Below are 18,079 nucleotides of genomic sequence, written 5' to 3' on the forward strand. Positions count from 1 at the left end.
GACATGAGTACTATTACTTGGCAAGCCGTTGGCACACTTGTGTTTTGTTTGTTTAATTTCCTAATTATCCTTGTGCCGGCCCTAATAGAACTCTGTCCATCAAGCTACTATTTTTGTAGCTCACATCATTATTGTTATATAACACACATATGCATGTCACTCAGTCTTGCTCATTTTTTAGGTATATATTTTTATATTTTTTTTTTATTTATTCAATTCTGTTGATTGTCTCTTCTTTTTAATATTTGTTTATATATTTTTTCCTTACTTTTTCATCTTATTCTTCCTAACTTTTCAATTCCAAAGCAAACCTTAAACAGATTTACTGCCCACAAATACTTTATTGCAGGTGTAAACCAAAATCGAAGGAACCCTTCATGAACCCGAGCTCCAGGCATCGCAAGGATTGATCCACAACAACAATGGACAAATTCAAACAATTCGCAACAAATCCGAAATTATACTTGCTGCCCCTTTTCCATTTTGTTTCTTATCTATTTGTTATTATGATTGTTTTTTTTTTTGTTTTATTTTCTATTCCAATGTTTATTTATACTGTGATGTGTATTAATGTAATGCACTTGATTCTAAATCCTACATAAGTGTGCACTCGAAACTGTTTATTGTAAACTTTGGAAGATGGGACACTTTGTCAGACAAGACTTTTTTTAATTTTCTTTTTACGGACCCCCATTTAATGATAATTAGGAAAATAAGGTTACAGAATTATTCGACAGTATTATCACGACTTTATAAAACGTCCGTCAAAGCTGAGTACTGTTTTTAAATATTAAAAAAATATGTAAAATAGAAACAGTATACTTTGAACAGCTAAAAAAATGCGAAATAGTAAGATGCTATTTTTTAATGCTCGCTGAATCATAGTAAAGCCAATGAATTTTTTAGTTTGCGTGTGTGAACGATTAAACTAGTTTCATATATTCATATTTATAAATACACTTAATAATCAAAATTAACAATGATTTTAAAGTGTCCCATCTTATCCTGTGTGTTTTCAAATTTGTAAAATTTCACCTGTTGTGCGGATCGCTAAATAACTCCTCGTTTGTTTTATTATATTTTATTAAATCGGTGTTAATTAATAAAGGAATGATGGTACTAATTCGTGGTATCACCCAAAACTCATCTATTTTGATTTTGGCAATATTTGGCAATATGTGCTTAAGTGTCCCATCTCCCCCCATTGTACTATACTGTAGGGTGGGAGAAGATAGGAAACCTTTTAACTCTATTTTTGTCAGACTTAGGAATAAACCAAGGAAATACAATGAATTATAAAATTACCTATATTCTTACGACTCCCTTAGACCGTTGTTATTTAAAGGACGATCAGGATATTTGGATATTACGTGCTAAAGGTGTCCCATCTTCCCCCACCTTACTATACAACATAATCAAAAACAAGATAATAATAAAAAATGGTGAAAAATATATCTGTTATAGAACACTATTCGTTGGACTTAATTCTGCCCTATTGTAATTTCTAAAGTAATCTACTTACCAGTTGGAAGAAAGCAGTGAAAATGTAAAGAAATGCTAACGTGAAAAGCCTTTTCTTCGTAGCAAAGATTCCTGGTATAAAAAAAGCGCCACTACTAATTGCAGGGAGTAGAAATTTCACTAAAATCAAACCCATAACTATGATTTAATCTACGGTTTAACACTATGCAATGAATGCTCTAAAGGCGACATACCAAATGTACTACGGTACTCTCGGTTGTTTTGCGCGTGCTGCACCATTATCTTGGGAATTGGCATGTGGTCTTCAGCTGTTGTCTGATTCAGCTGGACACAATAATGTGATATTTCTCACGACCCAAAACGTTTATTAAAATATCAGTATTTGGTCTAAATATAAACAACTTTAAAATACACATTTATGGCCCGAATAAATATTCTTAACTATGTACATACTTAAAATACGCAATTTAAAAGTTATATTATTGGCAACTAAATTTATTGTTAATGCAAGTTTTAAATTATTAGGACATTTACCAGTTTAAATGCAATCTAATATGTGTTTTGCCTAGTTTAGGCAACGGTATGTATACCGTTAGTTTTGGTGAAAAACAATTTTAAGCATTTTTTGTACTATTTCTATGTTACCACGTGAGGGAGTTTCCCTTGGTAAATTTTCCAGAGCACATTGCATAAATTTGTTACATACCATTGGACACGGTAAGGATACCGAAGGTTTACTGTGTTATTCAAAATGGATTTAATACAGACTATTGAAGAAGGTACTGAAGTAACTCTTGTGTCAGAAGATAGTGAAAGTGACGAAGAGGTTTGTTTAAATATTTTATTAGTTCTTTAAAAAACTGTGACTCCATTTCTATATATTGACGATATTACTTCAGCAATGAACATTTTGGTCTAAAAATATTTATTAGGTTTCTCTAATACCCACTGACACTGTAGTCTGTACATACTACATATATATATTATTTTTAAAGTCTGTTCATTTAGTCGAAAGTTTCAATAAATGCAATACTATATACCATTATTATTATAATTATTAAATATGATAATAAAATGAAACAACTGATTACAAATTTTATTTTAAGTTAACATTGGTGAGTAAAAAGCAACGAACAGAGAAGAAATTAGAAAGCAAAGGTTTTAATCCATCATTTCAATTCGAAGATGATGGATTTTATGAATCAAAATGGACGCTTGAATCTGCGTTACACGATGCTATTAAGAAAAAGGTGAGTATTTGGCAAAGTACATTCAGATAATGTTGATTGTAGCTTTCAATGTTTTATTTTTTATGTTATTTTCGGATGTCAATAGTTTTAAGAGATGTACAAACAAAATTGCTTAAACATATATATATATACAATCCATATCTATATGTTTGTGACTTTGATTTAGCATGTGTACACACCATGTGAGAGTGTTTGCCATGTTGCTATTGTCTTATAGTGTTTGCTAGATTTGATATGTGGGTAAATGTCATATTCTTTATTTTCTGTACATTGTAGAAAATGCATTCAACGTTGGATCAAAAGATTGATGAAGTTCGAAGGAATCGAATAACGGTAACATTGGACATTCACTTGTGTTTTCATTCAATTATTCATTAAAATATCACATCAGGTTATTCAGCAAATTCCTAGCAATCCACAAGATGAGGAGGATGTTGTTTCTGATGATGATGAGGAGTTGGATCTTGAAGATGTTTCTGAGGCTGTTTCAGGTAACGGTGTACTTGTGGCTTATAAATGTTACTTGTTTTATTCTCGTGTGGCCGGAACACTACAGTCATTTTAACATTTCCGTTTCATACACCTCAAGCCGGCTTATGAGTTCCCACAGAACATATAAAACGAAAGTATGAAAATAAGTTTTACAAAAGTTAAGTTCTGTTTAAAACATGTTTTTCTAATATATATACAACTGCTTGACATATTTCAAATACTTTGTAGATAAACTAAAATTTATTGAGAAGAAAAGAAAAAAGAAACGAAAAGTTGATTCTGAAGAAAAAATTGTTCAGATACCTTTGGCTGAAATCAAAGATGGCTCTGGTGTCGATAAGAATGTATCTTGGGATCCAAATTTAGGGTTTCAGGTCTGTTGTAAATATTATTGGTGATATGATTCGATTTGCATAAGATACTGATGACTTTATTTTATCTGATACTTTTCGTTGGAACAATTTTGTGCACTGTTCGCTAGACTCGAACTTGTCTGTTATGTAATTAATAGCACTTAATTAATTTCCTGACTTACCTAATTCCTAAGTTTGTTTGTTGTAAATTTGGTACGAAAATCAACCAGACGTCCAACCTTATAATCATTAAATCAGAGCCAGTTTTATGAAATTAATAACATTTTTTTTTAGCAAATGAATATTTCAAGGCCGCTGTTGAAAGCTATAAGTGAAATCAACTATGTTACTCCAACCCCTATACAACAAGCTGCCATTCCTATTGGTTTGCTTGGTAGAGATATTTGTGCTTGTGCTGCTACAGGGACAGGTACAGTTGTTTAACCTGCAATGACACATTAACACTTAAATGGGTTGCTTAAACGTAAACAATATTAGAAGGTATAATAAAGTAGGTTAAATAAGTTTCACTCTACATTAATAAACAGTTTTTAATCAATTGTAAGAGATGTTAATATATTGTAAACAGTATTTTTTTTAAATTATAAACATTGTGTTAGTTTAATACAAATGTAACCTAATTTTTTAAATGGTTTAAATATTTTATTGTCAGGTAAAACTGCTGCATTTATGCTGCCAGTCCTTGAGAGACTACTTTACCGAACCCAATCAACTCCTATCACCCGAGTTCTGTGTTTGGTGCCCACCCGAGAACTGGCAGTGCAAGTTTATAGTGTAACTCATCATCTTGCTCAACATAGTAACTTAAGAATATGCCTCGCAGCAGGTAGAATATTAATTAGTATTGTTCTGAGTATGTGTCATCAATTGTGTAAACTGTAGGTTCACTTTAGTGGTTACTAGGATCATAAAAGTGGTAAGGGATTAAATTGTGATTTTCCACACAAACACTTTGGTATCCTATTGGTATGACAAATTTTATGTTTCAATAGAATGCAGTTTGGATGTCTCAGTTACAGTTTTAAGCAAGCCAAGTTTTAATTTTATGTAATAAAAGTTTTTCATTACAGGTGGGCTTGATATGAAAAGTCAGGAAGCTGCACTGAGACAAGGTCCGGACATCGTGATTGCCACCCCTGGTAGATTGATTGATCATTTACACAACACGCCTTCTTTTGACTTGCAGATGGTTGAAATTCTAATTCTTGATGAGGCTGACAGGTGATTTTTTGCTAAAGTAGTTGTTGGAAATTATGTTACTTAGTTTCTTTATTGAATGGCAAAATAAAATACTTTGCGCATCAACTGGTGCATTAGAGCATACGAGTCGGTATATTTTGATTGAATAAAAATGGGGCATGTAAACAAACGAAGAGCAAAAACAGAATGAAATGTTTACTCCATTGCAGGACGTTTCCTGCGTGCGTCACAATTTGATTTAGTAGTATGCAAAGCAAACATGCCTTTGCTATTGCTACAGTACCTTAATTATTTCCCTTGGGGACAAGGAATCCAAAATGTATTCCAAAACAGGTGTTCACAAAAATCAAAATTCAGTCTTGTAGCACTTTTTTCGAAGAAGGAATATGTAATTGACTTTATTCCTGTCCCGTGTCTAAATTGTTTCATACCTATCTTAATTAAACCCATCCTTTCTATACAGAATGTTGGATGAATTTTTTGAGGACCAAATGAATGAAATAATAAAGCTGTGTTCGCACCACAGACAAACAATGTTGTTTTCAGCAACAATGTCCGAACAGGTTAGTTTAATTTGAACAAACTTGTCGAAGCTTGATTATATTATACATTACAAAAAATTGTACATTAATTAGTAATTACAACCATGCTTAGTTATATTGCCTTTTGCTTTATTCTAGATTTTATTAGAAACTTATTTCATATACTTATCTAATAAAAGAAGTTTTAATTTTTAAACTACCTCTTATAGGTGCAAGAACTTGCTGCTGTTTCATTAAAGAATCCTGTGAAAATTTTTGTGAACAGCAACACAGATGTTGCTCCGTTTTTGAGACAAGAATTTATCCGAATTCGAGAAACCAGAGAGGGAGACAGAGAGGCAATAGTTGCAGGTTGGGTTGACATTATACATACCAGCGATTTTGTTTAGTACTCAAAGATAGAAATATAACAAGGCTGCATAAAACCCAGAGTATCAATTTTAAGTTTCTTCATCACTAAAGATGGTTTGGGATCAAACCATGTTTAAAAATTTTATCAAACATTTAGAATAAAATAATGCCATTTGTGTTAATGTTTGTTTTGAAACAACCTTTCAATTTTATAAATCACAAATGAAAAGTTATCAATAAATAAAAGATATTCTATTCGTGTAGTCATCAAATATAAGATTTTTTGTTGCTTGCAGCTTTATGCAGTCGATCATTCATATCCAACGTGCTGGTTTTTACTCAAACTAAGAAACAAGCTCATCGAATGCATATTGTACTAGGGTTGTTGGGATTAAAGGTAAATTCTCTTTTAAACATTTTATGCATTGTATGTTTGTATGAAATTCGTATAACACAGATGTTCTATTTCATACACCTCATGTCTGCTTAGGAGTTATTACATATGTAGTTTGTAGACAACCCACTACTGATCATGTGATTAAAGAAAATGAGGATAAATATGACCACAACACTGTGACTAATATTCTTATTTGATCATTCAGGCTGGTGAACTTCATGGGAATTTATCCCAAGGTCAGAGGTTGGAAAGTTTGAAAAGGTTTAAAAACGGAGATATAGATATCCTGGTGTGTACTGATCTTGCAGCTCGTGGATTGGATATTGAAAATGTTAAAACTGTAAGTTCTATGGTAAAAACGCAAATGCACAAGTGATTTAAAATGTAACATATTTGGTTACACAGGTTATTAACTTGACAATGCCCAACACGCAACAGCACTACGTTCATAGAGTTGGTAGAACAGCAAGGGCTGGTAAAAGTGGAAGATCTGTATCGCTTGTTGGGGAGACCGAGAGAAAACTGTTGAAAGAAATTGTAAAATTTGCAAAGAACCCGGTGAAAAGCAGAGTGGTTCCTCCTGGTAAATAAGCTTGTTAGGGTTTTAATACTATTTGTATTGGACAGTGAGAGCCAAGGTTATTGCAAACTTACTTTACTAAAAGTTTAAACTGTATGTCACCACCAAACAATACTTACATACAAAGAGCACCATCATCTACAATACCTACACTCTACACAACCCTTTTATAAAGCACATGTTTGGTCAAAGTGTAAATGCCAGTTTATTCGCAACCTCTTTTTAACCTCACGCATACATCATAGTTCTGTGATTTATAAAACTCTGTTGTAGATGTGATTTCCAAGTTTCGTGACAAACTGAATGAGATTGAATCCGAAGTTGGTGATGTCATGAAAATGGAGGCACAAGAAAAACAAGTCATCGCATCAGAAAATCAAGTAAAGAAGGCAGAAAAGATTATAAAAGGAGAAGCTCCTGAAAAAAGAGCATGGTTTCAAAATAAAATGCAACGGGAATTCGCTAAAGGTGTTTAAGCTATGTGTTTTTGTATGCTGGGTTCTTATATAAGCCCAACAGTGTGAGTCAGTGTGACAGTCTGATTTTCTAGGTTCATTTATATATCTAGAGCAGGTTTTTAGGACTTTTGTTGTTAAATCTATGCAATCTATCTTATCACAATCACACAGAGGTAAAGTTAAAGTTGTTACATTGTACGGTAGAAGGAAATATATACATTATAAACATTCTATAATATGCTTTTTTAAACACCAGTGTATTTTACAGCTGAGAGAATGCTCGGAACACATTCAGAGTCTAAAAAACGTGGAAAAAAGATGAAAAATAAAAGTGGTTCAACGTCAACAAACAATGTATGTAAATACGTAATCTTAATTTAAAAAATTGTTTATTGTTAGGGACCCTTTGTTTTTAGTCTAATAGGTTCTGCTGCAGTAAATAAAAGCTCATTTATGTTTAGCCTGAAGATCGTGTGAAGAGAGAACTTGAAAAAACACAAGCTTTCCAACATCGAGAACAAAAACGTGGCAGAAAACAAAAAAGGGCGAGATCTTGTGCTGAACCTGTGCCAGTTAAAACAATAAAGATACAACCAAAAAAGAAAAAAAGTTCATTCGACAAGGAGTTAACTAGAACTGGCAAAAAATCCTTGGGGAAACACAGAGACATGTAAGTGCCCCATGACACCATGATTTTTAAAATGGTCTTGAAAATGTATCTAATCTTTTTTCATCACAGAAAAAGAAGAAAGAATAAGAAAAGATAAGGATGCTTAAATTTCTGTTTAGGTGAAAATAAAATCAGAATCATCAAACTGATTGCCAGCTTTTATTATAAAACAATTCGAGTCTAAACCAGTCGTCTGATGCACTAGTGTGTGTTGAAGTTGTGGATGAGTTGTATACTTGTTGTCATCAACACGTACAGGGCAGCATGTATCTTCTGATGTTTGCTACTTGTTCATTCTATTCCTTGCTGTCTATCTCTTACAGTTGCTTTAAACCTCTCCTCCAGTAAAGATATTTCACTGATTAAATCAGTAATCGCATTCGTGAAGGCTTCTTGTGGGCTGTAGTCACCAGTTGTTTGAACTCTTAAAATAAACTTATGTTCAAGGGGGTGGGGAACTTTGTATCCAGCGAACAAAACTTTAGGGTCTTTAAGCAGCTGCCTAGAAAGAGAAACCAATGTAAATTAATGACCAAGTGCTCCATCTATACAAGCCATAACAAACATACATCTCAGAACAGTAATCATAGTACTGTATTTTTGTTTGTTAGGTATTTCATTGGCCTTGATCCTCCTGTTTAATTGACTGTTATTTTTATTTTGTTACAAGATTCACCCAGCTTCATGCGAGCATTATATAAGTTACAATGAAAATCTCAAAAGACTAAAGGCACATCAATTCATACGTTCGTAAAATGTTTCCAAGTGTGTGATCTTCCTTATTTACTGTGAAATGTGCTGCATTAGGGACTTTTGTGTCTTTAGTGATAGAAATCCTGAAAAAAAAAACATATTAATGAATGAAACTTACTTTATCCCTACGCTGCCAAAAAACAACGGTCATTATAAGAACATTGGGCGCATCATATCTGGGTTAACCAACTGTGCTACGGCGCCGTACATATAACACGAAGAATTTTTAAAGGTGCTAGTGAAGAATCTTCCCCCCTCCACCTTATTTGCTAACTCCTAGGTTAGATGGTTAGGTGTTGTAGGGGGTTAGTGGTTATAGGGGTTAGTGGTTATAGGGGTTAGTAGTTAGTGGGTATAGGGGTTAGTGGTAAGGGGTCGGTGGTTAGCAAATAAGGTGGGGGGGGGAAGACTCTTCACCAGCAGCTTTTTAAAATATCCATTCAATTTATAATATATATACAGTTTATTTTACTTACTTTTTTTCGCCGTCAAACAAAAGAAATGTTTCAAACGCTGGTGGGGCATTCATAATAAACGATTTAAACTTTCTATAGTCTACACAGTTAACAAACACTTGGCTCTTGCAATCTAAACTCAAGATACGAAGTGATGGTGCTGGTATAATATGTAGGAATGGTTATTTTTGCATCAAGTATATTAAAGATATCTATCGCTCTACCTTACTTCACGTCCACGCACAGTGAAAACTGGAAACTACCAGCAAAACAAAATAACTCTTTTCAAGAATTGGCAGAGGTCGGACGAAAAGTGCTAACAGAACCGCTACAACTTGAAGAGGTTAATAGGGGACCAGTCCCATATGAGGGACGGTAATTCTTTATTTATTTTTTTTTTGTGTTTATTTTGACATTGTTTTAAAACATTTAAATATTTTTCCAATTAAAACGAAAAGAAAATAAACTAAGTGAAGTTATATTCGTAATTAAGATTGTCTAACTTGAAGCAAAACACACGTAAACCACGTGGGTAGTTTTTAACCGATTATTAAACAAAACATTACAAATGGAGTAAGAGATCAATCATGTTTTATCCGAGGTTGCAATCGTTTATACGGTGTTCGGAACAAAATTGCGTATTAAAGAAACATTATCATGGAAATAAGAAGTATATGGCATTAAGGTTAGATGTTTCTTATATTATTATATTTGTCATGCACATGTTACCAGTTTTGTGTTGTTTAATTTTTTACCCACTGATAAGTAATTATACTAAAAATGAAATACTGGGTAATTATTAAAATAAAAATCACTCAAAATGTTCATGCTTCATTGTTATCCAGGTTTCATGTTGTCTATTATTTTAAGTTATTAACTAAATCATGCGCAAAATAAATTACACGGTAACTCGTAAGCTGACCCGAGGTGTATGAACACCTGTGTTAACTGTCGTTTTCGGGTCATGGAGAAGAAAGTAAGTTAAATTCATTCAACTAATCTGTTACTTGCCAGGACAAAACGTGGAGCTGGACAACCAAAGAATGTTTTTGCTTCTGTGCCAACGCTTCATGCCTTGAAACGAGGAGAACAATATGCTGTTCGGTACACAGATAAATATGGTGTTCGGTCAGATAAATTTGTACCAAAAGGAAAACTACCAGCGCCCCGCTGGCATTGGGATTATGACTTAACCGACGAAAACAAAAGTTTCTTGAAAGAAATTTCAAACGATGGAAATATTGAAATGTTGCAGCAAGCAAGACAATCACCATTAAAAGATTCTGATTGGCCAGTATTACCATGGCAACCTGGTAATAATATTTAACACTGTTACCAGCATTCACCACTAAAGTGAAGTAACAATTAAACATGTTTTTGCAGGATCTAAGAGATGCGGTGCTGTTGGAATTAAACTAGGAGTCCACCCTATTTGGTTTAAAGATGGCACATATGCCAACTGTACTTTAATACAGGTACTGTTATGCCACAAGTTAATTTTTGCAAGGATTTTCATTTATTACAGCAGTATTAATTACAAACAACCTGTGCATGGATGGTGGTGTCATGTTCTTCATACATATTTACCTGTTTATTATTGTAGATTCAAGACTGCCATGTGATTAAGTATTTTTCTAAAGAGGAATACAACACCAAGACAGCCGCTGTCATCATTGGGGGGAAAAATGCAAGTCCTTTTTATGTGAGTTTTGTTTTTGCTTGTTAGTGTACATAAACGTGACCATGACTAGCATGACATAAATTCTTTCTGTTTTTAGAAAAATGAAAAATATCATGAGTTTTGTCGTGAGGCTGGAGTGCCAGTTAAAGCAAAATGTTTTCGTTTTTTGATATCAGAGAACGCAGCTTTGAAGCCGGGGACTGAAATAACTGCCATGCATTTTAAACCTGGACAGTTTGTTGATTGCACAGCACAAAGGTAATTCCAACAAATATGTGAAAGGTTTGAAATATGTTACAATAAAACCATTGCAGCATTGGCTATGGATTCCAAGGTGTGATACAACGCTGGCACTTTGCCGGTGGACATGCAAGAAAAGATAAGAAGTGGATGCGAAGGCCTGGATCAATTGGAGGAAGCCAAATAGGATGGGTGATGAAGGGAAAAAAGATGGCGGGTCAGTTGGGTGGGACGAATGAAATCACAAGAGGACTAAAGGTATAATGAGGTTTAAAATCAACACTGATATATTGGATTATGATTATTATTGTTAGGTTTTAAGGATCAACACTCGATATAATGTGTTATATGTGAAAGGAAGAATTGCGGGGCATATTAATCAGTTTGTGAAGATTGCTGACAGCAGCCTGTACAAATATCAACCACAAAGTGAAGAAGAAAAAGACAAACTAATTGGTAAAAACTAAGAATAAATAATTCAGGCATTGTTGGTTTGTAAATGTACAAATTAATTACAGGACCATTTCCCCGTTATATACCAGAATTCTCAGATGAAGAACTGCCAGAAGAATTATATGATGATAATGTTTTAAGTCTTAATTCACTTCCTATTGTATCCTAGTAGAAATACATTTCATATTTTAAGTTTTGTTCTTTTTGTAAAAGTAAATACTCACACTACACTATCTATTGCATTGTATTTAGTTTTACAAGCGAAAAAGCTTTTACCACCAGTGGAAGTTATACAAAAGGTGAAGTCACGTGTTTGCAAAAACTTTGCATGGTTGATTATTTATTTGTAGGTGACACTATTAGCAAATTATAAGATAAAATGGAACTACAAATAGTAACTTGATTTCATTTTATGACACGTAATAATACCAGATCAGGTTTTGGACTTCCGTTATTTATGCAGTATCATACAATAAGACAAATAATAAATGCAGTTATTAAATTTATGAGCCATAAGCATTTATTATACATTGAGACTAATATTACACAATACACATTTAAAACAAAGGTTTCTAAATAGATTTAACATAGGCAATAAAGCACAGTAATAAATGACATCAAACTTAGGTCACTGTTTAACATTAGCCCCTACTGCAGCATTACCTGGCATCATCTGGGGACCAAATTTTTCATAACACATCTCAGCAATGTGACGTTTACAGTCATCTGCGTATGCGTATTTGTACAACACAATATAGAGAAGGCAATGCATGAAAAGCATGTAGAAGAAAAAGATATTTCTTGCGATTTTGCTTGACAAAATTACCTTTCCCAATCCAAGTGTTACTTTCTCTGGGGGAGTAAGGTTCATGTATTTTCTTTGCTTCTCCTTTCGATTAAATGATGTGAACGGATCCAATGTTTCTTCGTATTGAGATGAATATCGATTCGCTGTCACATCTTCCATTGATACCTTGGTGCTGGAGGAAGTTGGGTAACTTTGCAGGTATTTGATTTTCTCATATAACTTGACATTATCCGCACGGATGCTGTCCACTTCACCCTGGAGATGCTGTATAGTTTGTTGGTTGTTATAGTTGTCAGCTTCAAGCTCGTTGTTGCGTTGTCGGAATCTTTCACGCTGACTTGAAACTATCATGAGCAGTGAGCTGTCAGTGTTGACCGGACCTGTCGTATTTTTTATTGCATCAGCAACTAGCTCTCCAGACATGCCACTAGGTGGTGATGGAGAGCCATCCGCATCAGAACGAGCAACAGATGCAGGAGCTTGAATCATCATCAGATCAAACTCCAATTTCCTATTCAACTCCTGAGTCTCGAGGCATGTTGATTCTGCCAGGGCAACCTTTTGTTCAAGCGTGTTTGAGAATTCTTTTAGCTGAGCATTCTCAGCTCTTAGACCTGTATTTTCAGATTGCAAACCACGATTCTTTTCAAGCAAAAGCATCTCAAGTGTTTTGGGATCATTTGTGCCTCCAGAAAACTCAGTTGATTTTAAAATATGCAGCTCGCGCTTAAGTTCCATGTAGTCGCTTTGTTCTTTCAACTTTGCTTTCAATTCATTACATTCCTTTTCTTTGTCATTTTGTTCTTCTTCCAACTTAACAATTATTTCTGCAGATGACTCTCGTAGTTTTGCCATGGAAGACTGCATATGTTGGATATCCTCCACAAGTTGCGAAACTTCTTTCTCTTTCATGGCCAATTCAGCTTCAAGACTATTCCTTGACAATACTTCAATGGATTGGTCGATGGTAGAAACGGAAACAGCTTTTGTATTACTTTGTTCTTGCAGCTGATCTTTCAAGGTTTCAACTTCCTTACATGACAACTCATACATTTGATTTGCACGATCCAAGTCAGAAAGAATCAATTCTGCTTCTGCTTGTTTTGCAGCATTTTCCTCATCATACTTTGTTTTAAGATTAAATAATTCTGACTGTGATTCATCAAGAGCAGATTGTAACATCGAAACTTTTTGTTCCGCCTCACTTAACTTAGTCGCAGCTTGAAACTGAGTATCATGCAAAACTTTTTCACGCTCAGCAAACTCTTTCTTCAGCGCCTCATGTTTCTCCTCAATAACCTTCTGTGTACGAGATGAAGAATCGCGTTCCAATTCCTTAATTCTTTCACGAAGGTTCTTTATGGTGACTTCTTGGTTTTTTACTTCTGCAAATTCTTTATTATATTCAGCCAGTGTTTCACGAAGTTTTGTGTTTTCTGTTTCAATATCATTTAATCTTTGATTTTTTCGTTGAAAAGATTCAGCTTGTTCTAATGCAGCAACAGGGTCAGGCAGTTCAATCAACTTCTTGTACAACGTAAGGAAGTCAGTTTCACAAGACTTGCTTCTTTTCGTTAGAGAATCAATTTCAAGCTGAAAGCTTTTCAACAATGGGGCAACAGACTTCCTAATTTCTTCTGTGGAAACTCTTTTGAATGTTTTCATTTGCTCAACAAGTTTGCGGCGTGACACATCGCTATTATCTTGCCTTGTTGCAAGTTCGGTTGCAGTGTGGTCCAATTCTCTTTGAAGTTGAGTCAGTCCAAATGTTCTCCAGAATTGAAGCATGGAAGTTATATTGACAGACATTTTTATCTTTTTTTATAAAAACTTAACTAAATATTGATTTTTAAAACCTACATCTGTTAAGAATTAATAAGTTGTATATAAAAAAAGAATGCAAATAGTATTATATTCATTATGACAGTATATGGAAAAATTGTGATATGCCTAAAGATATAAAATGCAATGCAATATTTAAATGTATTTCCTGACACATTTTGCAACAATACTAAACACATTGGCGGCCATTTGCCACTGTAATACTAAATACTGCTCGCAAAAAAAAGACCATTAGGTATGAGTGCAAAATATATAAAATTTACATGTCCATCAACTGATAAATTAGCACATGCAGGTGGGATTTTCTTATAAAAAGTAATATTTATGCTGTATCAGCATCTGTATTTAATCCACACAGTTTTTCTGTGATTTTCCACAACTTTTGTGCATCATCTTCATTTAAAGCTTTATCCAACAGTTGTTCTTCCTCACTGTCGCTGCTGCATGAATTAGATTTTATTACATTTAAAACCTTAAGCAATTTTATTAATTTGTATCACTTTTCTAAAAGCCAAGTTGAGAACTATGCAATTTATTTTCATAAGCTGATAAGCATTCGGTTTGCTTCAAAACCCCCTTGCAAATAATGATGTTAACCGCTGGTGTTCCATAAATAATCAATCCGTCAAAAGCTAATATGTTTTATGATCGCTATTATGACGCAAGTAATCAACGTGTAAATATTTACTAAATATTGTAATAAAAACTTTGCAATATATGTTGAAAAAATAGGACCTTGCTCATACACGATGGATATATATACAATATTACCCTTTAGCAATGTAACAATTAGCCGTACTTTTTTACTTCAACATGAGACTTTTAAATAGTAAATGATTTGAAGTTTATAAATTTAATAAGCAACCAGCTTTAAATTTTCCAAGATTTTAATATTCTTATTCTCACCCTTATTTGGCAATGTTGCATTTTTGCAACAAATATTGTACGCCAAAATAGGGGGTTCGTAAACAAAAACGTCCCAAATCTTAAACTTTCATAAATATTTTTTGCATAGCTATACGGTATACGCCAAATAAAAAGTGCATAATAATGAACCAACAGATTGAATTTTGGTTAAACAAGCTAGAAATAATCAAGAAAAGGTTTCAATTACTTAAATTTAGTTACTTGTAATATTTTCCACTTGTATTTTTCAATTCTTCAGCAACTGCACAAAATATTGTGCTTTGTGCTCCTCGCTGTGGAGATTTGAACACCAACAACACAATTGGCCACGTTATTGCATGTAAGATACGTTTACCAATTGATCGACCTTCCCCATACATATGCCTACCAAGGTTGGTAAGAACTAAACCAGGATGAATCAAATTACAGGTGACGCCTGTGCCTGTACAATTGACAATCAAAATTTAAAACAAGCCGAAACATGTTTGTTTATTTGGTTTACTACCTTTTATAGGAAATTACTCCTACACAAGTAATATTAATACATAATATGTTTGGGTAATGGGCCAAATCTGGCCTAAATCATAGGTTTTATAGACCTCACTAATATAAAATAGAACATATAAGGCCAATGTTTGCTAGTTACAACCTTGTGTTTACATGGCAACATAGTGTTTGTGTAATCATTATGATGATTCAATAAACTATATATAATACATTTATGCTTAAACATAACATGGTGACTAAATAGAAACCAAGTTACTAATTTATGATTTCTAATATATATATCCAAATGTTCATTGTGACATATTAATATCAACACCTTTATCATCATCAAATAAATAGAATGAGGGAAAAACGGAAATATAAAGTTATTCACCTTCTAGCCGACGACTTAACTCGCGAGCAAACAAACAGTTTGCTAGCTTGCTGTTGGCATAAACATTAAACGGCACATATTCTTTGTCACACATTAAATCATCCCATTTCATCACACCACGTTTGTACCCAGAAGATGCAGTACAAATTATTCGACTTGGTGCACTTTTCTACATAATATAGGTTTACTATCAAAAGAATACAAATAACCCTTTTCTTAGATTATATGCAAACCTAAAAAAAAATATATATTTATTTATGATACCAATTCCCTGATGACAGGCTGCCAAATTTATTATTTATCCAACAAATAACACTCTTACTTTTATTAGATCCAACAAAAGGTTTGTAAGGAGAAAGTGTCCAATGTGGTTGATACCCAAGTGCATTTCAAACCCATCCTCAGTCTTGCCTTGAGGGCAACACATAACTCCTAGTATTATTAAATAAACAGATTAACTACAGGGAGATATGTTTAGCAGGAGTGCTCAGGTCATAGGCGCCTAAGTTTTGATAATCCAGGTTAGGCAAACTCATAGTTACAAATATCAACTACTTTATTGTGTGTGTACGTAAGCTAAAATGGTAATTACCACACTCGCACATTATGCGCCCGTCAATACGTAGCCCGTTAATCTTATATGCACAGTATTTTCAGTGGCATCTTTTTCTTTTTATGAAACAAATAAAACTAAATGAGTATTTTGATAGCCCTCTTACAACGAAAACATATTATTGTAATGAGTAGTCATTATATTACTAGAATTACAAATGAATATGTACTATTTACCTGCATTATTAATTAAAATATCCAATCTATTTTCATTGTCATTTACACTTTTTGCAAATTCTCTCACAGATTTCAACGATCCCAAATCTAATTTTCCCACTTCAACTTTTGCATTTGGAAATTCTTCAATAATCTAAAAGTGTGATTATAAAACTGTCGATCACGATGAACTGCAATAGGCATAAAAGACATTATTCAAGTGACCCAAACAAATCATTTAGGCCAGGGTTTAGATCAGTGTATCCCACACACATTTGAATGGCCCCCCTTTTATTGGTTGGTGAACTGTTATCAGTCTCTTGCAGTGGCAGACAAACTTGATTTTAATATTGGGCCTAGTGCATTTACCTACGTTAAGAAGGCTGTATGTGCCCTAGGCCAAGGGGGCACACAAATTTTTACTTAAATATTAGTACAACTGATATACTTTCAGCGTCCTTTTATGGTCGCAAACGCCCAAAGGTAGGCGTCCACTCTGGGAACCACCGGATTAGATAATTTAACATCTTTAAGACACATCAGTGGGGTCAAAACTAAGTTGTCCTGAGGTTTACAAACTATATACACATTGACACTATTCCTCTTAACACAAATTGGTTTGGTGGTAAATGTCACTGCAAATATTTTGTTACAGAAATAACAACAAAAAATGATAAACCCAATCCTTTTTTCTACAATTTTATTAGCTGGTGACCAGTTATACTTTTTCAGCACAACACAGAAAAATAAGCACGTCGATATCAACTTAGCCGTGTAAAAAGTGTTGTTGTTATCAGTGAAAATGCAAAAAAACATGCTTTATTACCATAGTTTGCATGGCTTTGAAAGTAAATGAATGTAATTTACTGTATCCTCGCGTAGCCTATTATGACACGGGTGTTAATACACCTCGTGCCAGCTTACGAGTTATTTGTACGTTTCTTCGTAAGTGCTTATTTTTTTAGATTTTTTGAATGAATAAATGAATGTAACTTTCTTTATCCTTGCGTGGCCGGAAAACGACAGTCGTAACACACGGGGAATAAGCACGTCGATATCAACTTAGCCGCGTAAAAGTGTTGTTGTTATCAGTGAAAATGCAAAAACACATGCTTTATTACCATAGTTTTCATGGCTTTGAAAGTAAATGAATGTAATTTACTGTATCCTCGCGTAGCCTATTATGACACGGGTGTTAATACACCTCGTGCCAGCTTACGAGTTATTTGTACGTTTCTTCGTAAGTGCTTATTTTTTTAGATTTTTTGAATGAATAAATGAATGTAACTTTCTTTATCCTTGCGTGGCCGGAAAACGACAGTCGTTATCACACGGGCTTAACACCTCGTGCCAGCTTACGAGTTACCATGTATGTTACTTTGTGAGTGATTATTATTTTTTTGGGGGGGGATTTTTTTTATGTATGGCTGATAATTTGGACAACCCATTAGTGACCACTGGGTTGGAGCAATTGTCGTTAAGTGTCTTGCCAAAGGA

At 33.9% G+C, this 18,079-nt stretch overlaps 6 protein-coding genes across 8 annotated transcripts in view; 2 read left to right on the top strand and 4 right to left on the bottom strand.

The window, feature by feature from the left end:
- The window catches only part of LOC108951017 (protein myomaker-like), a 75,815-nt gene extending 73,699 nt beyond the window's left edge, over positions 1–2,116 (bottom strand). Inside the window, exon 1 of the mRNA XM_018817418.2 lies at positions 1,523–2,116. Coding sequence (XP_018672963.1) covers positions 1,523–1,657 — 135 coding nt within the window. The 5' untranslated portion in view covers positions 1,658–2,116. The remainder of the gene's footprint in view (positions 1–1,522) is intronic.
- A 17-nt stretch (positions 2,117–2,133) lies between these two features.
- Positions 2,134–8,145, top strand: LOC100183701 (probable ATP-dependent RNA helicase DDX27). The gene is made up of 17 exons (XM_002125952.5): positions 2,134–2,308; positions 2,589–2,732; positions 3,009–3,065; positions 3,124–3,223; positions 3,453–3,598; positions 3,872–4,007; positions 4,251–4,424; positions 4,669–4,819; positions 5,262–5,361; positions 5,550–5,691; positions 5,988–6,088; positions 6,294–6,428; positions 6,494–6,671; positions 6,942–7,136; positions 7,395–7,480; positions 7,588–7,796; positions 7,866–8,145. The coding sequence occupies exons 1-17, from the start codon at positions 2,234–2,236 to the stop codon at positions 7,891–7,893; spliced, it is 2,157 nt and encodes a 718-aa protein (XP_002125988.1). The 5' UTR covers positions 2,134–2,233; the 3' UTR covers positions 7,894–8,145.
- LOC100181341 (DNA-directed RNA polymerase II subunit RPB11-a) lies at positions 6,857–9,295 on the bottom strand. Of its 2 annotated transcripts, none has more exons than XM_026839917.1 (3): positions 9,026–9,295; positions 8,543–8,632; positions 6,857–8,298 (listed from the first exon to the last, which is right to left on the bottom strand). In XM_026839917.1, the coding sequence occupies exons 1-3, from the start codon at positions 9,076–9,078 to the stop codon at positions 8,088–8,090; spliced, it is 354 nt and encodes a 117-aa protein (XP_026695718.1). In that variant the 5' UTR covers positions 9,079–9,295; the 3' UTR covers positions 6,857–8,087. The 2 variants fall into 2 exon arrangements, with proteins under 2 accessions (XP_026695718.1, XP_018672964.1); XM_018817419.2 differs by having other exon boundaries at positions 7,942–8,298; positions 9,022–9,295.
- Positions 9,296–9,460: 165 nt separating this feature from the next.
- On the top strand, positions 9,461–11,676 carry LOC100175965 (39S ribosomal protein L3, mitochondrial-like). The gene is made up of 8 exons (XM_002125615.5): positions 9,461–9,689; positions 10,019–10,317; positions 10,388–10,479; positions 10,608–10,706; positions 10,783–10,943; positions 11,000–11,183; positions 11,240–11,381; positions 11,444–11,676. The coding sequence occupies exons 1-8, from the start codon at positions 9,592–9,594 to the stop codon at positions 11,545–11,547; spliced, it is 1,179 nt and encodes a 392-aa protein (XP_002125651.1). The 5' UTR covers positions 9,461–9,591; the 3' UTR covers positions 11,548–11,676.
- Positions 11,677–11,701: 25 nt separating this feature from the next.
- On the bottom strand, positions 11,702–14,044 carry LOC100178274 (protein CASP). The gene has a single exon (XM_026839859.1). It carries the CDS (start codon positions 13,993–13,995, stop codon positions 12,007–12,009), a length of 1,989 nt encoding a protein of 662 aa, XP_026695660.1. The 5' UTR covers positions 13,996–14,044; the 3' UTR covers positions 11,702–12,006.
- An 11-nt stretch (positions 14,045–14,055) lies between these two features.
- LOC100186057 (retinol dehydrogenase 13) overlaps positions 14,056–18,079 on the bottom strand; it is a 4,883-nt gene continuing 859 nt past the window's right edge. The window contains exons 2-6 of one of the 2 annotated variants that reach the window (XM_009859231.3): positions 16,604–16,736; positions 16,137–16,246; positions 15,815–15,983; positions 15,157–15,376; positions 14,056–14,468 (exon numbers count right to left, since the gene is read on the bottom strand). In XM_009859231.3, the coding sequence (XP_009857533.1) occupies positions 14,351–14,468; positions 15,157–15,376; positions 15,815–15,983; positions 16,137–16,246; positions 16,604–16,736 (750 nt within the window). In that variant the 3' untranslated portion in view covers positions 14,056–14,350. Of the gene's footprint in view, positions 14,469–15,142; positions 15,377–15,814; positions 15,984–16,136; positions 16,247–16,603; positions 16,737–18,079 lie in introns of both variants that reach the window. The other variant, XM_026839896.1, reaches the window with a different exon arrangement.

Source organism: Ciona intestinalis, chromosome 2 (genome assembly GCF_000224145.3).
Source record: "Ciona intestinalis chromosome 2, KH, whole genome shotgun sequence".
In the NCBI taxonomy this organism is placed as follows: Eukaryota; Metazoa; Chordata; class Ascidiacea; order Phlebobranchia; family Cionidae; genus Ciona; species Ciona intestinalis.